The 24,845-nt window shown below is 39.1% G+C and overlaps 1 protein-coding gene and 2 long non-coding RNA genes across 11 annotated transcripts in view; 2 read left to right on the top strand and 1 right to left on the bottom strand.

The window, feature by feature from the left end:
* The window catches only part of LOC137228988 (uncharacterized), a 132,723-nt gene that overhangs the window by 21,804 nt on the left and 86,074 nt on the right, over positions 1–24,845 (top strand). The window lies entirely within an intron of this gene.
* SLC12A1 (solute carrier family 12 member 1) overlaps positions 5,409–24,845 on the bottom strand; it is a 91,539-nt gene continuing 72,102 nt past the window's right edge. For both annotated transcript variants that reach the window (XM_067746167.1, XM_067746161.1), the window contains exons 20-26: positions 20,611–20,754; positions 17,226–17,357; positions 16,875–16,986; positions 15,080–15,166; positions 9,008–9,143; positions 7,578–7,645; positions 5,409–6,565 (exon numbers count right to left, since the gene is read on the bottom strand). In XM_067746167.1, coding sequence (XP_067602268.1) covers positions 6,430–6,565; positions 7,578–7,645; positions 9,008–9,143; positions 15,080–15,166; positions 16,875–16,986; positions 17,226–17,357; positions 20,611–20,754 — 815 coding nt within the window. In that variant the 3' untranslated portion in view covers positions 5,409–6,429. The remainder of the gene's footprint in view (positions 6,566–7,577; positions 7,646–9,007; positions 9,144–15,079; positions 15,167–16,874; positions 16,987–17,225; positions 17,358–20,610; positions 20,755–24,845) is intronic.
* LOC137229004 (uncharacterized) lies at positions 8,088–15,064 on the top strand. Its single transcript, XR_010945491.1, has 2 exons — positions 8,088–9,210; positions 12,720–15,064. It is a non-coding gene; the product is annotated as an uncharacterized lncRNA (long non-coding RNA).

The raw sequence follows: 24,845 nt of genomic DNA, 5'->3' as shown, positions 1-24,845 counted from the left end.
TCTGAGCCTGCGCGTCCAGAGCCTGTGCTCCGCAACGGGAGAGGCCGCAACAGTGAGAGCCCTGCGTACCGAGAAAAAAGAAAAAAAAAAACCACGATCTCATTTCCCTGCAATAACCCTCCAGGGTAGATCTTTTAATAATGCTCATTTTACGTATGAGAAAATGGATTCTGCAGGAGGCCAGGTAATGAGCCTTCCACTAGTAAGGGGGAAAACTGAGACTCAGCCCCTCTCTTTCTGACTCCAGAACCTCAGCTTTTAATTTTACCTCCCTGCTTTTCTTCCTTAATGTCTTCTTCATGCTTTCCTTTAATTATCTTGCACAGTTTCTAACTTCTTGAGTTGACCATTAACTTTCATTTTTCGTATTTATTAATAAATCCATTTATAGATATAAATCTACCTCTGAGCCTGCTTTATCAGCATAAACTATGTTTTGTTATGTGGAATTCTCAATGTCATTTTTGCTAAATATTTATTTCTTTCTCTTTTGACATGAGATATTTAGAATTTTATTTTCCCAGTGAGTAAGATTTCTCATGTTGTTGTTTATATATTTGTAAACAATATTAGTTTTATTGTATTGTAATAAAAGCGTAATATTTCCTATTTCTACATTTTAGAATTTACTGAGTTATCTAATATATAATTTGTTTTCAAAAACATTCTATAGATCTCTAAAAGACAGTGTAGTGTTTGTGAGCACTATGGTACCTATTAAATCCATTTTTTTTAAAATGTTGTTTGAATTCTCCTGTACTTGATCTGTCAAAGTTAGAGATATAGGTGAGCTGTTTCCTAAGAAAATTGACTTTCTTAGTGACTCTCTCCTCGCTTCCAACGATTCTTGTGTTATGTCAATATGATGTTATTTATTTAGATAAAGCTCCATTATTATCATAGCTATATTATGGCTATATATCTTTTATAAATGTAAAAAATGATGCTCTCTTATCCCTCCTAATTCTTTTAATCTTAAACTTTGAAATTAAAATTGCCAACTCTATTCTTTTTGTTTGAATGTTTCTATATATTTTTTTATTCTTTTGTTTTTAGCCTTTTGGATATATAATTTAGGATATTATGCTAGCAGATCAAATAGAGTTTGATTTTATCTATTTTTTATTAAATTTGAGAGTCTGTTAAAAAAGATAAACACATTTATATTTTCTGTTTATTTCTTGTATGTTTGATCTGTCTTTTATTCTATTGTATGATTTCTCTTTTTTTTAATGATAATTTTTTTCTGACTTTTTAGGATTATTTTTTCCTTGTTTTTATGTTCTGTATGCATCAGCATTTATATACAATGTTTTAAATTCTGTTAGGAGACAAATTTAAGCTATTAAAAAACTACTCAAACCTAGAATTATCAAAATTATTAAAGCCAATGACAAAATAGTGTCCAGTGGCTTTCTCTTGTGAGAAATGCGGAGCCGCTAGTGCTCCTCCTGGCACTGAGGATCTGTCCTGTGAAAAAACAGACATAAAAAGAATGGAAAGGTGAAAAGAAGAGTGGGACTTGGAAGTGGAACCAAATTTATTTCACTTATCTTTTCCTTTTTTTACATGCACAAGAATGGTATGTGATTTAAAATTCTATACCTACATAAGCCTAAAAAAGGCATCTCAATTAATATAACAAAATGCCAAGTGATAGGATATTATGTCATAATTTTTTTTTCTTTTTTTTTTAACATCTTTATTGGGGTATAATTGCTTTACAATGGTGTGTTAGTTTCTGCTTTATAACAAAGTGAATCAGTCATACATAAACATATGTTCCCATATGTCTATGTCATAATTTAAATAGCAGAAATTTTTCTTCCTTAGTGGGACCTAAAACAGTGTGTTTAGAATGGTGTCATAGATGAGATGAAATATTATATATTCTTTTTGAAAACGCTTTTCTGCATTAAAAAAAGGGAGACTGAGATGGTTCTTTTCAGCATCAGAAATCCTAAAGAGGTAAGACTGACCCACACACCTTCTATGGAGAGGAGATTTTGCCTGTAGACCAGGGCTGCCATGCTCTGGGGCAGCTGGTGGCCCCGTGGGAATGCCTGGGTCAGATGCTGGGCCCTGAGCACTCTTGGCTTGACCTCTTGGCTCTTACTGCAACTCATGGGGCTGCCCTGATCTGTCAGCAACTGGGACATCTGAGTCACACCCAAAGAGGAGTTTCTCCTGTTCTGCCCCTGGGAGTCCAGACAGATTTCATCCTTATGTCAACACGTCCCCTACATCTCTGTGGAGGAAAACATTAGCAATATCTAGGTGGACTGGCTCCAGGTGACCTGTGCAGCAATATCCAGCCAGCAAGGATCCTGTGGATGCTAAGTTTGACAACCAGCAGATGTGCTGATCTTCTGTGAATGACACAGGGACCTTCACCACATCACCTGGTTATCGTTACAATCCTCCTACTTAATTTAATTAATAAGGCCTGGTTGATATCGACTTCCAGTGCCAGTTTAGGAACCCAGCAGCCTAAGAACAGTGAGACCCAGGGACAAGATCATCCATCTCTGAGTTTTCTTCTCTGTACAGTATTAGGAGAATTGTGCATCAAGGGCTGATTTTCTCTTTGGCTCAGCCTGTATTGGTGGCACATATCTTTCTGGTGCCTTTCAAGGACACCTATGAGATGCTCCACTGCGATACCCATGTCTGCTTTGAGTGTTCACCAAGCATACCATCTGGCCTCTCCGGGCAGCCATTTCTGAATATTCTCAGGATCCAACAAAAGGGATCCCACCCAGTGCTGTACTCTGTCTGTCGTACCTTCAGCTTCTAACCTTCACCTGCACACTTGGGGGAGGAGTTAGTGGACTTCTCCCAGGGTCTCTTGCAACTATTTCCTGTGACATGTTGGATTTTTCTCAGGAGCATTTGTTGCAAGCTGACCTTTTCTAGCTTTCATCAATCTCATCCCATGTAAACTCCAGCTTGATGGTATTTCTAAAAATGTTATCATGTGAATGGCATCCTTCCTTAGTTTCCTGCCATGATGCAGAACTTTCCTATTTGTATGTCTTTTTGGTCATTTCAGAAAGGATCTGATAGGCAAGGGAGAAAGAGAAGTAGATGCCTTTGCTCTAGTTGTGTGTTCGTTTTTAACAGAAATCTGGTCATCGTGCATTTAGAGTGTCTGCAGGATATACAAAGAGAAACACCATGAAAATTAGTGATTGAATATATGGATCTGAGACTTAGGGGAGCTCTGTGTTAGAACTATAAATTTGGGAGGCATCAGCCCACGGTGGGAGTCAAGTCACAGGAACAGGGAAGACTGCCTGAAGCAGGAGTTCCAAAATCTTGCGGATCACCAGAATATACAGATTCCTTGGTGCTTCTCCCGTAGAGTCTAATTTAGTAGGCTTATGATTGTCCTCAAGAATCTATCATCTTTTTCTTTTTTTAAGCTTCCATTGAAAGAGCTCTAAACTTGAGTACTGAGAGAAGAAATTGTAAGGCAACACTCCCAGTGTGGTCTTCCTTACATAAGAAAGTTTTACGTCTCTATGCACCTGGCTATGTTGTAGGGATGGTGGCAGGGTCACCAACTGAAAAAGTGATGAAGACTTTGAAAAGTCATTGTGAGAAAAGGGTAGGGATGCTGATGAGACACATGTACAAAGTGAGGGGACAGAGAAAGCTGGACATCAGTGAACATGAATGTGTAACCTCCTCCTTGCTCAGCAACCTGAGTATAGACATGGAGATAGTAGGAGGTTGGGTTAATAGAGTTGGGTAAATCAAAGGACAAGGACAGGACACTGAGGACTACAAAAATCTGTTGGCATTTGACCATAGCCCCCATCCTTTCACTTTTCTGCTACCCTAACCTATTCCCAATACAGCTGCTCTTGACCTCATCATCACCAGTCCCTTACTACCACCCATCCCTGTTTTTCTTGGTCCATGTTCTCCTCCTTTCTTAACCTGGAACCCAGGGGACATCCCTTCAGTCACTCTTTTGACAGTAACCCTCAAAATATTAAATAACTAGTTTAAGGTAATACCACTAATAAATGGTGAGACTTGAACTTAGGCCAGTCTGAGTGTTTGTTTGTTTGTTTGTTTTTGGACCAGTACTTTATATGACCCCTGCAGTTGGCATGGTGATACCCCACCCACACCCTGTTTAATGAAGGACTTATTGCCGCAGCATCTGGGAGTGCTGTCAGCAGACAGACTTCAGCTGTCAGGCCCTTTGGTATGCCTCACCTGCAGAGAGTTGCCTCATCCAAGTTCACACTCTTTCCTGGTCCACCCACCTCCAATGACTGATAAATGTGGGAGTATAAAGTCCTGGCCCTCTCAGCCCTTCTTGGGACTACTCTGAAGGGACATTCTATCTCCAGAGCTCCCTGTGAGGTCACTGAGACTGTCCTTGGGACTGCATCACACCTCACCTTTCCCTCATCCTTCCACAGGTGTTGATCCCAAGGGCACTCCTTAATAAACATGCTCCACGCTAAACTCTCTCCAAGTCTGTTTCCTAACGGACCTAACATAACAGCTTCTTCAAGAAACGAGAGCCAGAATTTCATGTTATAGAAGTCATATGACTTTTCACCTTTTCCAGAGACCCTATCAAGTGTTTTAGGGAAGTGTCAGATCCAGATGAAGCCGGGTGCTCCTTGCTCTGGTCACCATGATGGCACCTAGCCATTTGGATTTCAGGTACATAGGGCTCAAGAGAGAGGGCTAATCCAGGCCTGAGTTAAGTCCAATGGTGTCAGATTTGGAATAGGGATATGCTGCTTCTTAAGCTTTGCTATTTCCCTTTTCCCTCCCTAGTCATCCTTCTGAGGCCAGAGTCTGGCCTGGAAGACTAATCTTGAGTCCCAGCTTTAAACAACCTGCAGATGAGGCAACCGACTGAAAATTTCAGGCTCAAATCTGATACACCATTGCACTGTGATTTTTAAAGAAGATGTTGGGGGTAGGAGTTTATTAATTAATTTATTTTTGTTGTGTTGGGTCTTCATTTCTGTGCGAGGGCTTTCTCTAGTCGTGGCAAGCGGGGGCCACTCTTCATTGCGGTGTGCGGGCCTCTCATTATCGTGGCCTCTCGTGGCGGAGCACAGGCTCCAGACGCACAGACTCAGTAGTTGTGGCTCACGGGCCCAGTCGCTCTGCGGCATGTGGGATACTCCCAGACCAGGGCTCGAACCCGTGTCCCCTGCATTAGCAGGCAGATTCTCAACCACTGTGCCACCAGTGATTTTAGTGACTGAAAGGTAAAAGCATGACCTAGGCCAGAGCAAACGAATTTGAGTGGTTTTATTTCAGGTTGATTTTTTTCCCCTCACATTTTATCAGTTAGAATAAACAGTCATAATATGTCAGGAAAAAAAATAAGCAAGCCATCCATCAGAAAAAAGTTTTTGGTTGTTTTTTAATATGATTAAGTATTATAGGAACACTAACAAATGAAACAAAATCGATACTTGTATATTCCAAATTTGCAAGTTTCTCCACTTCACGTTTTAATTATTCTTTTAAATCTATACAATCACTGTATAAAGTAACTAAATATATGATTCAAGGTATACTTCTTTATAACAGTTAGAAAATGTGTGGTATTTGGTTTTCAATTAAACATCTATGAAGACTTCATCTGTGCTACCCACTTAATTAGAAAAAAAATATGCAAAGTAATACCATGCTGGAAATGTCTAAATAGGGGAAACAACTGAAATTTATATATTAAGGATGGAATATATTTCACTTAATTGGAATATACGTTGCCTCCTAATCCAGCTAATATATTTTTCAATCAGCCCCAAATTGAAGCCATATGTTATCAGCGATCCTCAGATCACTCTAAGTATATGATCTGTGTTATATTAAATAACCTCATTTAGATAACTGCTTTAAACATTGTGTAGAAGCAAGTACTCCTTAAAGGTTTCAGTTACTGATTTTCAAATCTTCTTTGTAGGTATAAGCTTCTCAGAAGGCCAAGCATAATCACGTTTCCTGCGCAGTTGGTCTTTTCCTTTGATAACCACCCATGGTTACTATACCAGCCTGTCAATAGGCATTTAATGAGAAACTGCTGGTGGCTGAAGCCTCTACCAGGGCCTAGAAGCACACAGAAGATTAGGTGTGCCTGGAAAAGCTTACAATAAGTTGGTGGTTTTCATGGGCATAAGCCAGCATGGGTTTGCTTAATTTTCTTGTTTTTCAACAGCAATGACAAGATGTTTTTCTAGGGGTAGCATTGGCTTTGACACCCCCTTAAGCTGATAGAAAAAAAAAAATAGCTCCTATTAAGTAATAATTTAAAAAATGACAAAGTTTACTTGGTCTCCAGAGGTTTGCATATCCACAGATCAGATTTATAACATGAAGTACTGGAACATGTCTCCTACTTACTCATACATTAAGGTAAAATGTGTTCTAATCCTTTATCTTTTAGGAATAAAACGTCAGGACATTTTTGTGATTTCCTCTAACTAGTAAGACAGGAGGGAGGTTCTTCGTGAGGATTTCCAGCCAAGCCATGTACAACCAATCTGATATAGATCCTTTTCTTGCCACTGGAAGGCTCCTGACAGCATGGAAGAAAAATAAAGAACAAACATGACAATTAGTACAGGCAGTAACATCACTAGTTATCTGAGCTATGTAATAACAAGTGGCCTGAACCTTTTATGTGCCTCCCCGACAAAATGAAAGCATGGAAATTATTTTGAATATAGATATTAAATTGATATACTTCTCGGATAATATAAATATCTACAAACCAGAAAAATAGGCTTGGGCATTGTAGGGTAGAGGCAAAGCATAAATATAATAAATTTTCACTCTTTAAATAGCAAATGTGATCAACCAATACTTCTCCCCATTTTTGGAAAAAATGACTTTTCCTAATGGTTTAAAGCTCTTATATTTGGGAGAAACAGCTGTTTGAGTCCTACCACCCAATTCAGGAGAACAATCTATGTCTTAAATGGATAGTCCTCCAGTGTAGACCTTGTTTGAAGACATAGTTAACTTTGTACATAGGAGTCAGTTCATGAGGTATAAATGTGAAATTGTTGGTTTTCATGTTTAGCAATGAATCTTTAGGTAAACATTCATATTTTCAGCAGGTACACCCCTAACATTTGTGGAGTGGAGGGCAAAGAGTGGAAATGGAAAAGCCCACTCCTTTTTCTCCTGCCCATGGTAAAGAGTCTTGCAAACATACTATGGACTCCATACCTCAGGAGCAGCTATCTAGGGAAGGGGCCTGGGAACCTTGGTAGCCAGCTTGGGGCTAATTAGGCAGGGAATTCCAGGGTCAGGTTCCCTGGAACCTGGGAGGAGCCAGGGTTCTAGATGGGCATGCACTATGCCCCTGGCCCTTTGGGTAGGGAACACCTGGTGGGAAGTCCAAATGGAGCCCTCTAGAGCCCATGGGCCTCAGTTGTCAGTGTCTCAGGGTGGCCTTTATTTTCCCTCGCTGCCTAAAATCCCACATGTTCCAAATTTAACTTTCCACCTGAATAGTTGTGAGCTTTTAAATTCACAACTAAGGTTTCTCTGTAACAATCTTAAATGTCTGCAATGATACTTACAGGACTATGAGATTAGCAGCTCTTGAGTGCTCCTGTAAGAGTTCGTTCAGTCGAACTTGGCGGTAACTCTGTGGACAACATTCAGATTTTGTTGAGGGCAGTTTTCCCAGAATTATGAATGAGAATTTATCTTCTTACCTCAAATTATGGACAAGTAGAAAAACCTCATTTAAAAAAATTACAGTTATTTCATTCAGGTTTGGAAACTTAACAGTGTTTTTAAAACTCATGGGAAACTTTAGAAACATAAAGAATAAGACCATTGTGCTATAGTGGCTTATTAAATTCTAGAAGAAAAAAAACAAGCAAGCCACATGGATAACGGTAAAAAGAAGATAAGAATGACCAGTGCTGGGGAACAGGTTTGCAGCTGAAGAAAACTAACCTAATCTTGATACTAATTTGATATCCTAAGGACATAGGTTATACCCTAGTCTATCTTTATTTAAGCTCTTTGATTTTTACCGGCACAGGGGACTGGTTTCAATGAAAGAGTCACCAAAAGACACATTTGGAAAAATAACTACATTAACTATTTTGCAGTGATGAGAATAATATTTATTATTACATTTCACTGGTTCAGAAAACAAGGTTTAGATAAGTGATTTGCTCAATTATATGAAAACTTTTTGTTAGAACTGGGAAGTTTATCACACACAGAGCTTATGATTCTTAGCTCAGTATTTTTCCACTAAATTTGAAAGGCTTGTAGTATCTCCTGCTCTAATTTGTTCCAACTTCAGCTCCTAATATAATTTATTTAAATTTTGTACTTTAGAGGTTCTTGTGGTCCTTTTCCTTGAATGTCTAATCCAATTCAGATGTCAATTCTTCTGCCTTATTTTTATGTCCCTGCCCTTTTCATCATCCTCACTATTGCAACTTCATTCAGCTCAGGCCATTAGGGTAACTCCCATTTTATTGGGTTCTCTAGAAGAGCCCACCATTTTACATCTGTCCTACAAGGTGTGCTGGATCCAACTTTCATATTCATTGCTTCAATTACATATTTTCTCAGATCCCTATGTTAGTTTTTATAGCTAACTTTATCAGGTTAAAATTCTTTGTTATTGTCTCAAACTGTGAGTCAATCTATATTTACTTTTCATATGTATTGACTTAAATTATTTTAGAGTGATGGGTCTGTCTCCTGTTCTATAAAATTAAATTGGAAAGAAGACCTCACAGTGTGTATCAATAACCTGTTTTTAACTTAAAAATTGATTTTATACTAAAAAATGAAAACAATTTTCTAAATCCTCATATTCAATAATATGATTGAAAAAGCACTTGAAATACGGAGATACCCTGGATCTTGAATAATGAAATTCTATAATAGATACATTACTTCTTGATCTTTAAATCAACCGCTGTTTTCTTTTTCAGCTAGTTAGATAGCAAAGTAAAGATTAAGGGAGACAAGTCCTTACCTTTTCCTTGACTGCTTCCAGTTCTGCATCTGTAATTTTCCACGGAGTTTCTCTCTTTAATTTCTCAGCAGTTGTTAAATCTTTGCAGCTTTCATGGAGACGATATGGTTCAATCATTTCTTCAAAGAATTTCCAGCTGAAATTGGAATTATAAAAGAGGCCTCACAGTGGGAAACCAACTCGTTATTTCACAGATACTCTAGGTATGACTATCCCTGCTGGCTACAGAATCAGAGCTGAATGTCATGCAAATCTTTTAAGAATTATCTTTGCAGGGGACTTTCTGTGAGTAAAACCATATGGCTCTAGTAGTGCCTCCCTATCCAGGGAAAGGCCTTAACGTGTGTGAGGCCTTAATAGCCTACTAGGCAAACACACAGATAGTAATTATTCTGCAAATACATGTTCTACATAATAGAGTCAAAGACACAGTTGTAACGTAGACACTTCAGCCCATAAATGAATTTGCTTCTGCTTATTTTATAGATTCTATGGGAGACATTCATGAATTAATGTAGGAGATGAACTAGCATCCCTGAGAGTTGGATAGGGTTGCCCTCCTCACCTTTAGTCCACATGGCAACTCGCACTCATGGCAGGAGGCTGCAGGCAGGTAGGAGAATAGTAACTAAGAGGAGCAAGGAAGTGAGTTCAATGGCTATAGAACAATTTGAATGTTTGCTGTAAATAATGTAGCCTTTGTCCTTCTGGTATCTGATGTTGCTGCCTGAGATTTTCAAATGGCTATTGTTCAGGTGCATGTTAGAGGAAAGAACAAAAATCAATAATATTTTAAAATCTGAGGGCATTTTAGAGCGATTAAGAAGAAATCATTGAATAGAAAAGGAGGAGCAGTATCTCAGAGCTGTGAAACATTTTAAAATTTGCTGAAAAATCTCATTCTTGTCTTTCATAAGAATCTCATAAGACTTTCTTTTTTTAATTAATTTATTTAATTTATTTATTTTTGGTTGCGTTGGGTCTTTGTTGCTGTGCGTGGGCTTTCTCTAGTTGTGGTGAGTGGGGGCTACTCTTCATTGTGGTGCGTGGTCTTCTTACTGCGGTGGCTTCTCCTGTTGCGGAGCACAAGCTCTAGGCACGCGGGCTTCAGTAGCTGTGGCACGCAGGCTCACAGCTGTGGCACATGGGCTTAGCTGCTCCGCGGCATGTGGGATCTTCCCGGACCAGGGCTCGAACCCGTGTCCCCTGCATTGGCAGGCGGATTCTCAACCACTGCACCACCAGCAAAGCCGCAAGACTTATTTTTTAAATAGCACAAAACAAAGTTTATAGTTTGTAGGAGTAGTTGTCTTTACTATGCTACTGTAAGATGATCTCAAATATAAAGTTTTCTCTGGTTTTATATAATGTGGCTTACTTATAATTTAGTAACTTTGGAATGAGTGATAATTAGAATCAATGTGATGTTAGGTTAAGAAATTAAAATATGAAGCAATGAGTTCAGTGATCTCATCAGTTGTCCTGATTTAGGATTTGTACAAAGTACAGAGATTACAAAGGAGTAGGTTGTCTCTACCAGTGTGCTTTTTTTAAGGGATTAAAGAGATACTTAATGCAGTAGATTTCTGGTGCTTTGACTTATTTAGAATGGTAGACAGTGACAGGGAAGGAATAAGACTGATATGCCCTATTATTCTTTCAGCCACACAATACTTTTATTTGCTCTTCCTCCCAACAGTGCTGTGCTTTCAGAGACCTTCGCGGTAATCAGCGCAAAGTTGCTGGCCTAGGAGAAAAGAGCCTGGATTCTTGCTCCAGCTCTTCCATTGTCCTCCTTGACCTGGATAACCTTGCCTATAATAGGGGGTAATAATGGCTGCTCAAAGCTGGCACGTGGTTGTTGTGAGTGTTAATATGATGATTTGGGTGACAGTGCTCTGAAAAGTATGAAGTGCCCTGTAAAAGCAAGGCATTCATTTTACTCAGCAGCCATAGGACTGAGGTTAGCAATTGACAGCTTCTCTGTTTAAGCTCTACATATAATTATTTTGATCAGGATAAGAGTTTTCTTTGCATCTCAGCCCAGGCGCTTATTAGAAAGAGCAGTTCAAAAATAGTTTCCTAAGAAATGGAAAGTGGAAAGGAGATTGCTGGTTGTCCCCCCAGCATGCACACTGTGTTTCTCCATTGTAGTTTGGGTGGGAACGACTCTATCCCCAGCATCAGACAGTCAATACAATTCTATTTCTTCTGCCAGACTGATTGGCCAGGGTGGGCACATAACCCAGGAAATCTTGACCAACAGGCACCTTGCATTTTACTGACCACAGCACGTGGCTCAGTGGCTTGGGTTGGTGCTACCTGAATGCAGCCAATGACCTGAGTTCAACAACTGGGGAAGAGACAAACTTTTTCTCCCACTGAACACAAATGAGCAAATATGTAGTTCTGGCTGCTATGGGCATTCATCTTGGTTTTATAAGCTAAGTCAACTTTGATTGATGAGTTCATAATATAAGGCAGAGTAGAGAGAATGAAGGAGAATTAGTCCTTAATTGTAAAATTAACCTTCTAGATCAAGCTTCACCTGTAAGCCAAAATACCCTTGGATTTTTCAGTTAAGTTTGATAATAATTTCCATTATTTAAGTCACTATGAGTTGAGTTTTCTTTTACTTGCAATTGAAGCATGCTAAGTGACACAGTAGGTTATAATGGGGCTGTATTTGTCCATTTATTTTCTCTAAACTCTTACTGCTCCTTATCTATGTTTATCTTTGATTTCTTCATCCTAAGATTCATCCCTGATTTGGCCATTTTCCATTCTCCTAGCTTGGTGATCCAAAGGTAGCTCAGGATTTCTATTTGATTCTTATTAAATCTGATCTTTCTTATAATTATTTTTTAATTGATTCTAGAATAGGTCAAGTATTACATACTATTAAATATAAGTGAGAATTAATTTAATTTAAAAAATTAACTTATAGCTGCCCTGCCTTCCCTATCCTTGTTCCTCATAATAACAAAGTTAAAAACATTTTTTGACTGCATAAAAATTTCCCCCTAGGTTCATATAAGATTTCTTTTCACAATTTAATGTATTTGTTGTTTTTGTGATCACACTAGCATCTTTCAACTAAATTATCTAGTGAATTGCTTCTGGTGTCTCTCTGATTTCTGTTTAAAGATTGCTGTTCTATTGGCCTATTACTTTTAATTCAGTCTATACAATAAAAAATGAAATTTAGCCACAAGAGCTTTTCAGTTTTCCCAATTATTTTCTCATTAACTTTGCTTTTGTACTCCCTTTCACCCTTGCTCTACCATATTTATAGATAATACTTTTATGATAGAATGTCTCCATCAAGACTTGCTCATGTTTTACGGGTAGTTGAAAGATCTATTAAAGGTAATTGAAGGACAGTTAACATTAGCCTCCAACACGGAAATCACTGACAAACTATTTTCAACATTGTGTGAAAATAGTGACCAAGAAAGAACAGTGATCAGGGGATAGCTGTTAATGGTAGACAAGGGCTGCCTGACCAACAAGGCCCATGTGAAAGCCGAAGTTGAGACAGTGCTGTAAGCTTTGGGCCCTGGACCTGGGGCTGCATCAGCCCAGAGGAAGAGTTCTCTTTCTCTTATTAAACCACTCAGAGGAGTTGCCTTTTAAAAATTATCACAAAGGTGCTAGGTGTGCTACCAGTGGCCATTTGTGAGATTTACTGAATGACCATTCTCTGTTCTAGAATTTACCTTCAAATATTGGAAAAGGCATTGCCAGCATTGGACATGTGGTGGTTTTATAAAGTAATACGGCATCAGTTATAGCTGAAGACTGAAGACAGAAGGATGGCACTTCCAGCACACCTCTTCTTGGTGGCCTTTTGTCTTCACACCAGGGTACATTCACTGCAGTTATTCTAGTAAGAATGGACTTTTTTTCCTGCATCTTCCTCAAGACCTTGAAATATCACATAGAGAATCTCCACAATTGTGAAAACTAATTCATTTTTTTTTTTTCCTGAGAAAGGGGAATAGAACTCTTCACTGCAGGATGTGGAGGATATGTAAGAAACACCAAATCAGAATGGTGTCTAAAGTCAAATTTAGATACCAGGACAAAAGCACAAATGCCTGGGTCCTTTGTTTCTTACGACTGTGCATAGAGTTTTCTCCTTGAGAAGAGGAAACCATGGAACAAAGTTCAGGGGTAGGAAGATGAAGAGCGTCTAGCCTGTGATGGACACTCAAAGAAGGAAGAGGCATGGTTAGTAAAAGAGATACATCAACATCTTCAGTGATAGGACAGAAAGGATGGGTATGCAGCAGGTGACCATGGCAGCTGGGCAGAGACTAGCATAAAAGAGAGGGAAGGAAACAGGGACTTGGGTAGAGAAAACCATGTTGATGGGTAAAGAGGCAAAGGATATAGAAACAAATTAATCAGCAAGCACAGACAGTCCTTAGCTGCTGATAAGACAAACAACAGCAAGAAGAATTCACCTACGAGAAGTAGGTGACTGATCTGTGCCCAGCATTGAGCCAGGGCTTATAGAAAATCCAAAGTCAGTAGGGGACACTGTGACTGTGCTCTAGACAACAGTAAATGGCCCTGTACTTGCAGAGTGCTGGCAGGCTCTGGCCTGTTGCTAAGTGGCACATACTAGGGAATCACTGGACCTGCTGTGTTATGAAAGAGAATGCATTCCCACCAATTAGAGCTATAAGATGAGCCCGTTTGATCACATCACTGCAAAAGCCAAGAGGCAGCGACTTAGGAATTAAAATTCTTCAAGTGAAATGTGGAAGGCTACCAGAGGTTACCACATGACAGTTCACTTCATATCAGAATGTTAATTCCATTTACCAAGGAGGATGATAAATCTGTTCTTAATTTTTTTTAACTGTTTATAACTGTAGAAATACAGGAATGAAAGGCATTAGTGGTATATATGATATAAGGAAATACTACATAGTAATAATCCAGGTTAACCCTGTCAATTATAGCTTTCTTATCACAGTTAAGATGTTCCGTAAAGCTGTTTTAACTGACCTATAACACTGGAGGAATCATGAACACCCTCAAACTATATGAAGTTCGAGGTTGCCATTTGGTCAATAAGAATGCATCGTAAATCTGGATGATTTTCAGTTAGTTATTAAGCTCATCTGGGATAACAGTGAATCAAAAGAAGGTAAGAGCAAGAAGGCTCAAGGAATATGGAATTGCAATCCATCAAGAACTGCAGGAGGAAGGAGAAATGATGGTCAACAGAAATGAGAAGAGGTCCAAGAGTCCAGCAAGGACCTAAGCCATACTGAGACCTTCGTGTCTCCCTCTACTCTAACCCTTGGAGACCCCATTCCACACCAAATCAAATGTATTAAACTGCATCTAGATGCAACAGTAAATATGATTTTGGTCTGTAAACAATTGAAAATATTTTATAATTGCTAAGTCATTGCTCTAAGTACTTTAATTTATAATTGGCTATGATTTTCAGACAATCTTCTTACACCTCTGGGAACTCCTTTTAAGATCTACCTACAAATTGTTTTCAAATATCATGAACTTGACAAATTTAACAATCAATGAAGTTAAAATGATGTTGTTTTGAAGACATTTAAACAATTATTTCAATGTTTTTCATTTAAAAATTTTGGAAGCAATACATTTTCTTGCCAGGCTTCAGATAGTTTTAGAGACCGCCTTTAGGGGCTCTCATAGGCTTCCCATTCAGGATGCCCCACCAGTAATGTTCAATAATGAAAACTTAACCCTGACTGCTCAGGTCAGAATTGTCTGAGCTTGTGCTTCCTGTTAATCTTGCCACCATAGAAACCAGTAACATGAAGGGCAATTTTAAAATGTTAACTAAATGGTGTTTCAACAATTCTTCCTCTCAAGTTCATCTTCACCTTAAAACCTTTTCCTTCCATTAGAACGTGATAGCTCTGTGTCATGATTATTTGAAATCCCTTTTTATTATACCCTATCAGGAGTCACTGCAGTAAATCCATAACATTTTTACCTTCTGATAATTAACACAGAAGAGAAGGCGAGAGTACCACGAATAAACAATGGATCTTGTTCAGTGTTTCATACCTTTCTTTGTTTGGCTTGATGTTGATGTCACCAATGACATGGATGTCTGCAAATTTTATCCTAAATTTGCTCAGGAGGGAAGCCATTCTGAAAATATAAGAGAGAAACACTTCATCATTGCATATTTAGCTATTTTCAATCAAAGAGTTTTGATTTCATGTCTTATTTCAGCTTAGATTTTGGACAAAGGCTTTGGTTAGTGTTTGATTTTCATTACAGTACTTGATGAATACAGATAAATGTGGACCAAGTTATTCCATTGAAGGCAAGGAGAAATTTCTGTAGGTGCAGTCACTGGAAACAGCAAACCCAGCTCTGCCTTCATGTTTCAGGGAAGATATTGTGGAGCTGTCCACTCTTCCTTATCATTTGGAAAAAAGAGAGCAAGTTCCAATACTTATTGACTATTACGGATAATTTTTATAGAGTTACTGACAAACTACTGACAAACTAATAATTATTATATATTATTACATCATTATAGATTAAAGGTTTTTTCCCCTAGAAACTGAAAATTTTGATATAATTTCAAAGTTACAAAAAAGTTACAAGAATAGTGCAAAGAAAGCTCAGATTCACCAACTGTTTATATTTTGCCCCATTTGATCTGTCATTCTCCTTTTCTCTTTTTCTATCTACATCTGTCTATCCATATATTTTTTGCTTGCTGGCTTTCTACCTTCTACCTATTTTCCATTTTAAAGTAAGTTGCAGATATCAGGCCCCTTTATCTGTAAATACTTTAGTGGGTATTTCCTAAGAACAAGGACATTCTCTTTTATAAACAGAGTACAGTTTTTGACATCAGGAAATTTAACACCGATGCCCTACTACCATCTAATCCACCACCATTTTCAGATTTTATCACTTGTCCCAATAAGGTACTAGAGGCTTTGTAGACCTCATGTTAGTTTCCATTTTAGTATGACTCTCTTTACAAGGAATTAAATATTTATAATATCTTTCTAAGAGTGGGGAGAAAATGTGGAAAACTACTGCATAAGAGCCAGTCATTATTTTGTGATTTCTGGAAGTAGCAGTTCCAGGAAGGGCTAGGACTTAGGCATGTCATGAGGGACCAAATGCCGCCAAAGGGCATTCTCCAGATTCCCGCCCGAGACCTTTGGATACACCACACTCTCGGCATGCTTGTTGCTCTCAAAACTACAGATCAACTCTCCATGACTAAAGTAATAAGAGAGACACAGACTTAACACCGTGGGACTTATTTATTTTTTTAATTAGAAGAGCCATCAACAGTCATCCATTTAAACACTTTCATACTACAAGTGAAAAACTGGGGACCCAGATATGTGCAGTGACTGTTGCAAAGTCCTGCAGCTTGTTGGTGGCAGAGCTGTGGCTCGGACCAGATGTAGTCTCTCTGTTCTCTTCTAAGTGTGCTGTGCTAGAGTGACTGCTGTGAATTAACAGGTTTGAATCTCCCAGAAGAAACTATTGGACACAGATGCCTTCAGGCTCTTCCTTTCTTGGATGCATTTACCAGTCAGAACAAAATAAACATTATACAAGATAATGATACTCTCATTCAAGACTTGAGATGAGGCTTCTGTGCCAAATGCTTGTTGGAAGCATTTGTGGAAGGGGATAAAAGGACTGAAGACAATGATTAGAAAAATTACACAGATAATTTACTGACCAGAGACACGTAAGCTTGAGGCCTATCATGGTGACTTTGTCTTTAAATTTATTGTGCCTCAAAGATGCTTACAGTTCTTAAAATTAAAGCATTAAAACAGCAAACATCCAAACACAGGAGTGATAAATTACTTACGTAATTTTTTCTTCTTCAATGCGATTGATCTTCCCTCCGACATAGATTCTTAATTTACAGTCTTTCCATTTTTTTCTGAGAGTCAAGATATAGGGGATAAGGAGTGTTAACCCTAACAACAAAAAGAGAGTAGATTATGACAAAAGAATGAGCATATCCAACTGAAAGGAAATGAGTAGCTTCATATCTTTATTCTTTCCCACATTCATAGCTCCTACCTAATTTAAATCTTTGGAGAACACGGAAATGTTGTTCTTTAACTGATATCGTTTCATATACGTTCCCATGCAGTTTGTTAAATTTATCAACATAGAAATTCTGCTCCCTAGTGTATATTCTGGAATTTTTTACCTCCATCATCAAACAGCCACCAAACATCAATTGTGCCTTTTCCTTGCTTCTTTTTAAATTGGGTGCTGGCTTCCACCAGTTTCTGGTTGATCTCCCCCACATGCATCGACTGGATTGTGTTAATGCTGCTGTCTGTAATGAAAGAGAAAGTAGTACATCCATTTGTCTTTTGAGGAAAGAAGCAAAATAACTTTCTAATAAATCTCTTCAGGAGAATAGAGGAAGGGTCATGAATTTGTAAGTGTTTTTTATACTTATGGGTAAATAGTGAGTCCTCTTCTCCGGAAGAGGAGAGATAAAGGTCAAATTCCACAATAATTTAGATCACCTTCAACAGTTCAGAAAAACTTGATATTGATCTTATGATTGCAGTTTTCATTATAAAGCAGCAGATTTTTTTTTCAGATCCTTAGTAATCTCTCTCAGAGCAGAATTATTATTTAGGCAGGTACCAATGCTAAATTATCTGATACAAAAGCCAAAATATCCCGATTTTTCCAAATTTCAGGTATAACTCAACTTATATTTTCAGATGTACCTAGAAGTAGAACATGTGGTTATTGGTTTTCTAGAGATAAGCAGAAGTATCAGAAGTACTCCTTCACTAGACAGTTTGTTCATTTGAGCGCAATTTTGGTGTAAACTCCATCAATGCCTGGATTATAAACGTTGCCAGGGACCATGACCATCTTGACTCTCTATGACCCTTTGGTCCTAACGTGGACCTGGCTTACTCTTTTGTGACCCTTTGGTCCTAATGTGGACCTGGCTTACTCTTTTGTTTTCTCTTCAAGGAATCTGTGAATCTAAGGTAAAGCCATTTGAGCTATTTGAATCTCTGTGAATGAGATGAAAAAGCCAGGAACTATGATTAAAAACACCTTTTCTTGAGTTATAGTTAAGAGTGTACATAAAGTACTTAAAAAAAAATTTTAATGCAATTTCCACCCTAACATGGACACAGCAAAAGTGTACCAGGGAACTAGGGCAGTGTTTGCTCAGAACCGTTGCTCCTATTTCCCAGTAGGGGTTTCCTTCCTACTCCATATATGTTATTTCTCATTTCCACATCTTTGAAAGTTGTGACTTCATTGCTCTGTTTCAAAGCGAGGGTGTCAGCATAGTGCTTAGAGTAGAGCTGACAGCCTCTTCAGAGCTTCCTCTCTGATCTAAGAGGTTCTGAGGATGCTTTGTTCTGTCTTTTGTTGTTTTCATGTTTGGGCCTGTCGGTTCTGAAGCAATTATCTCATATAGTTTGTATCTCCCTAGGACCGCTAAGGGAGAAAGTTAAATATCTTTACAAACCGGACCAAACTCTGCCGCCACTTACATGCAAATCAAAGCATCCAGAGGACCGTGTATGAGTGCCTGGAGGCGGAGTTGGTCCTAAGTCAGAAGAGTGGTCAGCTAACAAAGGCCTGGGGCAGTGAAGGGGCCTACTTCAGAGCTGTGTTTGAAAATGTAGGTGTTGGAAATAAAACATAACATAATCTTGCTTTTCTGAACGGTGAGACATGTTGACTTTCAGAGGTGTACATTTTTGCCAAAAGTATTGCGACGCAGAAACAGCGTTCCAGAAAAACTAAGTCCCACTTTCACTAATAAGGACCTTAATGCTTCCCTCCTCCCCAGCAGCTAGAGAGCAGTATGGGTTATGACTTCTGAATTTTCCATTGCTTTTCAGATTGTACCATTGCATAGTGCAGATTCAACGGATAGTTAATTCTTCTCATGGGTACACGAAATAATTGAAAAGGAAAGAAGATAGTAGTTAGTATCCAGATGGTCTTATTCTAATATTTACACCCTGAAAGACCTGATGTAACTCCAACTTTAGATTCAAACACATCATTTTTCTAGAAAATGTCCTTTTAAGGGGACAAAGGCACAGTAGGTTCTCCCCTAGCCCATGGAATGTTCCTGGCACCCAAGGGTACCTCTAGTGTTTGAAGAAGGGAAATGTTTGGATTTCCTATAATTCTGTGTAAATATATAAAAATGTTGTAGGGCTTCCCTGGTCGCGCAGTGGTTGAGAGTCTGCCTGCCGATGCAGGGGACACGGGTTCGTGCCCCGGTCCGGGAAGATCCCACATTGCGCGGAGCGGCTGGGACCGTGAGCCATGGCCGCTGAGCCTGCGAGTCCGGAGCCTGTGCTCCGCAACGGGAGAGGCCACAGCAGTGAGAGGCCCGCATACCGCAAAAAAAAAAAAAAAAAAAAAAATGTTGTATTACAGATTAAATTTAGTCCTTGTGTCACAGTAGGAAAATAAGCAAACAGAACCAAACCTTTTCCAGGGTAGGAGACAACCTCTTTGAAGGGCCTCTTTGAAAGGTTGGCTCTTATTAACCTAGACCAGCAGCTAAGTCTCAGTTTGGATCTTGCTACTTGACTTGGAGACCCTGCCAGAGACATGATCTTTCCTGGGCGTTACACCAGTGAATGACTTCAGTAACTATATAGGATTATTTGTGCATGAAAGAAAGAAATGTTAACATTCTAATTTTCTACCAGCAGAGGTCGCTGTGGACCTCATTAAACTCAAACCGGCAGTGTTTCTGGAAAGAAAGCAATTTTCAAAAAAATCAGTTATTTGAATCACCTGTTTATTAAACTTATAACAAGGTCTCATTCTGTGGTCCTCCATTTCTGGGATGTATACTGAACATTCAGAGATAAGTGTACCATTCAGCCAAAATCTGCAGGTAATTAGAGTCAATGAAGTTCCAAGTCTGGAATTCTGGTTTGTGATAGAGATGCATTTTTGAAATTAGAATTCTATCTGGATCCCTTATTTACCTATACCAGTCGACTTTCAGTCTCCTGAAATGTCTGCAAGGTGTGTGTGAGGTGTGTGGGTGTAGATAAACCAGTTTGGGGGCTGGGTCACTAATTTCTATCCCCTCTACATCTTAACTAAGAATTTTCTGTTTTATGACGTTCCATCTGCTAAAGCACTGTATGACTCCCAAACCAAATATTATTTTAAAGCAAAGTTTTTACAGTAAGATGGTACAAAGGAGTGAATGTTGTTGATAAGTTACAATAGCTTCTACCTTTTAGCCATACTATCTTCTCTTTTTTTTTTTTTTTTTTTGCGGTACGCGGGCCTCTCACTGTTGTGGCCTCATGGGCCCAGCCGCTCCGCGGCATGTGGGATTTTCCCAGACCGGGGCACGAACCCGTGTCCCCTGCATTGGCAGACGGACTCGCAACCACTGTGCCACCAAGGAAGCCCAGCCTTACTGTCTTCTCTTAAGGAGATATCTTTCAGTCCTTACCTACACTCAATGTCCCCAACGTTTTAGATGCTCACTACTGACCCCCATAGACACTCAAGTCGTGGCTCGTCTTGTAATCTTTCCTGTAAATTTTAAAGGCACTTACCTTTTTTGGGAGTTGGCTTAGTAATGTTCAGCTTGCCAGCTTTTTTAAACAAGCCTCGGAGGCCTCCACTTTCTTCTTCGCATTCATTATCTTTGATAGTGGCTTCCAAAGCCAGTCTCTCCTGTTCTAATTTCTCTAATTCATCTGATGAAAGAAGACAAAATCACTTACTCTGCTCAGAGCAGCAAAGTTTCTAGGAACAATCTTATTAACGATTTTAATATTAAAAATGGTGTCTATGCAATTAAATGATTATTTATACATATATGATTTTTCTGAATGATTATTAAAATAACGTATATCACTAAATTGTATTCAGAAAGTAACGACTAGCTCAGAAAAATGACTCTATGTGTTGTTATAATACATGAAGACACTGGGTTTTTTATGTGTGAGGGCAAAGGGGGCTGTTTAATGCCATCTTTATTTACTACTGGCAACACAAAATACCAGATACACTGTAATAAGATCTTGTACACTGAAAGCTACTGATTTACTGACCGAAGCTGCTGGGCTAGATATTTTACAACTGGGAGTGACAAAAATTACAGAAGTATACTGGGTGTATATCAGGCACAGAGCAATGCCTCCTGAATTGAAACATAAAACTAGAGAACAAGAATTAAGGAAAGAGAACCATATCTAATAATAAACCCTGTGGGCTCCAAATACAAATTACAGTGAAAAATATCCACCACCAACAGTTCTTTCCAAGAAGCAAAGATACTTTCTGGAGTGAGTGACCAAAGCAAAAGAAAGAAAAGCTGAGGTTTCTGTGTGCCTGTCGTAGTCCACATTGCTAAAAAGGGCCTCATGACACTGGAGTCTGGAATAAGAGTCAAGCTGTGCAAAATGTCCTGTCCAGGGTTTAGACCTACTATCCAAGCTTTTATGTTGCATTTAGCTGCCTTTTATCTTTTTTGGAGTCTGATTATGACGGAAAATTCCTAGCTGCTATGTAATCATTGCATCCCTCTCTGACCTTAACCTGCACTGAATCGGGGTAAATAAATAAGACTTTAAAGGCAATCATATGGCTGTGTTAAAGAATGATGGGCATTCTTGCTTACAGTCGTAAGGTGGCACTCTTGTCAGATTCCCTCATCTTCTTGCCTACTAAAGACAGAGCCTTAGAAAATGAGCCAGGTTCCGAGGAAGAGAGTAGAAAACCTAGATTCAGTGTTACGAAACACTGGTAGGGCTACTGTAAATGTCAACCCTCGGAGCCTGTTGCCTTGTCTATCTGGGAAGTGAAGCTATACAAACTCTAGATTTATCAATTTTGTACTAACTAAATCTGTCAGGACAGTCACATCCCTAGATGGTGCTGTTATTCAGCTACACAGAATTGTCTGGCCCCTTTCCAGGTGCTAGCAATTAATCTTTTGCCGGTGGCATGAGACTTAAGGTCAAATCACCCATGTGATTTCCCCAAAGCTTCAAAGGTTCTCAAGACCAGCAAGCAGCTATAGAAAAATCTAAGAAATCAGATAGATGGTATTAAAGCTTAGACAGGAGTTGCTTACCCCTGACTTTCAAAAGGTGAACACAAGCTGCATTGCACTGGGGGTCATAACCAATTACAGCTCTGCTCCTGGCTTTGTGTGACATTGGGCAAGTCATTTACTTTTCCTATGCCTCTGATTTCCTATCTGTGAAATGGAAAACTGTAGCCTTTTGCCTTTCCCACCCTCCTAGCTTTGTAAAAAGAATAAACAGCTCCTGAACAGTGCTTTGTTGCTCCTTAGAGAACAAAGCAATGAGTGCATTTCTATAGGCAGTGTATTGATGCAACTTCTGGAAATCGGCTTAGTCATGCAAAGCAAATCAAGTATTTTGAGAAGGCTGGGAGTTATTTTAGAATTTAATATTTATTGTACACTCTTGGGTGCCAGGGACTGTGCTGCATATTATTCATTCCCAAACAACTCTGAGAAAGTTACTATTATTATCCTCATTTTGTAGATGAAGAAACTGAGGCTCAGAAAGTTTAAATAATTTGTCTGATGTCGCCCAGTAAATAACAGGGTTCCAGTGCAAGAAGTCTGCTTGACTCCAAGTTCTGTATGCTCTCCTCTATGAAGACCTTCTGCTGTTGGCTTATTGCTATTATTTCAGGGTTGTTTTTATTAACCTCCGACTCTTTATCCTCAGATGAACCTAAACACTCAGGCACATGGTGTAATGCCAAGTTAATTCCCCAAAACTATGGTCCCCTCAAAATTGTCATTTTAAAGAGAAGACTCTAAGGATATGGGTACATATGACAGGCTGCCCCAGAAAAGCAGCATCATTGTCCTGGGTGGTGGGTCTCTAGCTATTACCCATTCTGTGGGTTGTTGCAGGGGTCAGCTATGGGGTAACCTGTTCTTTGCAGTCATCTGGAAGGCACGTAATTTGTGAGCTGCTTTGGGGGCAACTGCAAGGGTTACACTGGGGAGGGGGTTCTTTTACTTTTCTTCTTTTAGCAGGCTCCAGCATACCCTGTGATTAGCCACTACTTGCCATGTTCTTTGTCCTCTAATTTGGACAAAGGAGGAAAAGTAAATAAATCCTCCTTTGTAATGATTCAGCTGGCTGAGTGAACTGGGAGCTGCTCCAATAATTTGCTCAAAGGTATATACAAAGCCTATCCTGGACAGAGCAAACTGCAAAATCCCAGGCCTGAGAGACAAAACTAGACTTTGTGTGAATGAGTCAGATTCAGCAGTTCCCTCAGAGACGACAGAGACAGAGGGTGACAGAGTCAATTCTAAAGGCTAAAATCTGCCTGCTTGGACATCTTGGATTTTCAGATCCACACAGTGGTATGACCACTCACAGTGATTTTGCAAATTCTTATTAAAGTTAATTCTTAATTATTCACTTTGTAGATGATCTAAGGCCTCCTTCTGTGCACTCCCTGCTTTTCTCTTTTCAGTGCTAGGTAGAAGTGACATTTTGATTATCTGTTCTCCTGAATTAATCTATCTGGCCTACTGTTTGCCGCTGTTTGCATGCAAAATCACCAGTAGACTTTGTCCAAACATTTCTTTCAACTGAAGTACTGGCTAGCTGACTTGCAAAAGTGTACCATTAATCACAGGAGAGATAAAGCAAGGGAGTAGGAATAGATAGACGTAAACTGATTTCCACGAGGCTGACTGAAAACTACTCATTTCTTTACTGTTTCCACCACCACCACCATACACTGTGATGTTCAGGATTCACAGTGCCCTTTCCAATAGCATTTTATTTCATCCCAGCACCAATACTGGGATGCAGGCAGAGCTAGTAGCATTCTCCTCATTCTCCCCATTTTGCTGTGAAGGAAACTTGGGTTCACACTATTCAAGCGATTTGTCCAAGGTTGCATAGCTAGTGACTCAGGTCTTCTGTTTCCAATTCTAGTGTTCATCCTTCTACCGTCGTTCATCAGTGATATGCTCTGACTGCCAATATCTGTCTATTGAAAAAATACCCACTATGCATTTTTTGAAAAAACCATCCTCAAATTTCTGTCAGAGAAATTTCTGTAATACTCCATATTTCCATAATATTCTTCCTCAACCTTTATTCCACTAACTATAACTATGTGACATAGAATAGAGTTTTAAGATACATGTCTATTATAACCCCACTAGTCTGCAAACTCCTGGAGGGTAGCTTATGTCATATTTCATTACCACCATTTACTGAAAGTTTATTTTGTGGGAAGTACAATTCCAAATACTTTGCAGCCATCATATCCTTTCATCCAAGCAACAAATCTGTGAGGTAGGTACTATAATTATTCCCATTTGGATAGCTGAGTTTGAACCCAGGCCTGTCTGATTCCAAAACCCATGCTTAGGCTTCCCAGACTCCCTCTCACATTCTTAGTTGTGCCCCTGCCTTGCTAGTGCTCACTGCCATAATCACTCAAGAATAGTTTGTTGAAATAAAAGAACAGTTCAATTCTGTTCAGTACAGTTCAAAACATTTGACAGCATTATCTCTGTAAAGGAAGAAAAACATGTGAACTCTTGTCAGGGGTGGGAGTGTGTACAGTATGTTTGTATGTAAGGGGGATTGGTACAAAAGACAATGTTTGAAAGAAGTAGAGTTAATGCTATATACAGAGTTATAAAAAGAGGGGCCGATAGCAGCTGATGGTACAAACCAGGCTGGAATGGGACAGAAGGTAGGACAGGTGGGATTAATCCGAAGAATGAGCAGGAAGGAAAGGGCTCCTTACCCTGGAAAGGGCCACCACC

Source organism: Pseudorca crassidens, chromosome 1 (assembly GCF_039906515.1).
Source record: "Pseudorca crassidens isolate mPseCra1 chromosome 1, mPseCra1.hap1, whole genome shotgun sequence".
Taxonomy (NCBI): domain Eukaryota; kingdom Metazoa; phylum Chordata; class Mammalia; order Artiodactyla; family Delphinidae; genus Pseudorca; species Pseudorca crassidens.
Note: the sequence above shows the minus strand (reverse complement) of the source record. Positions and strands in the feature narration are given on the sequence as shown.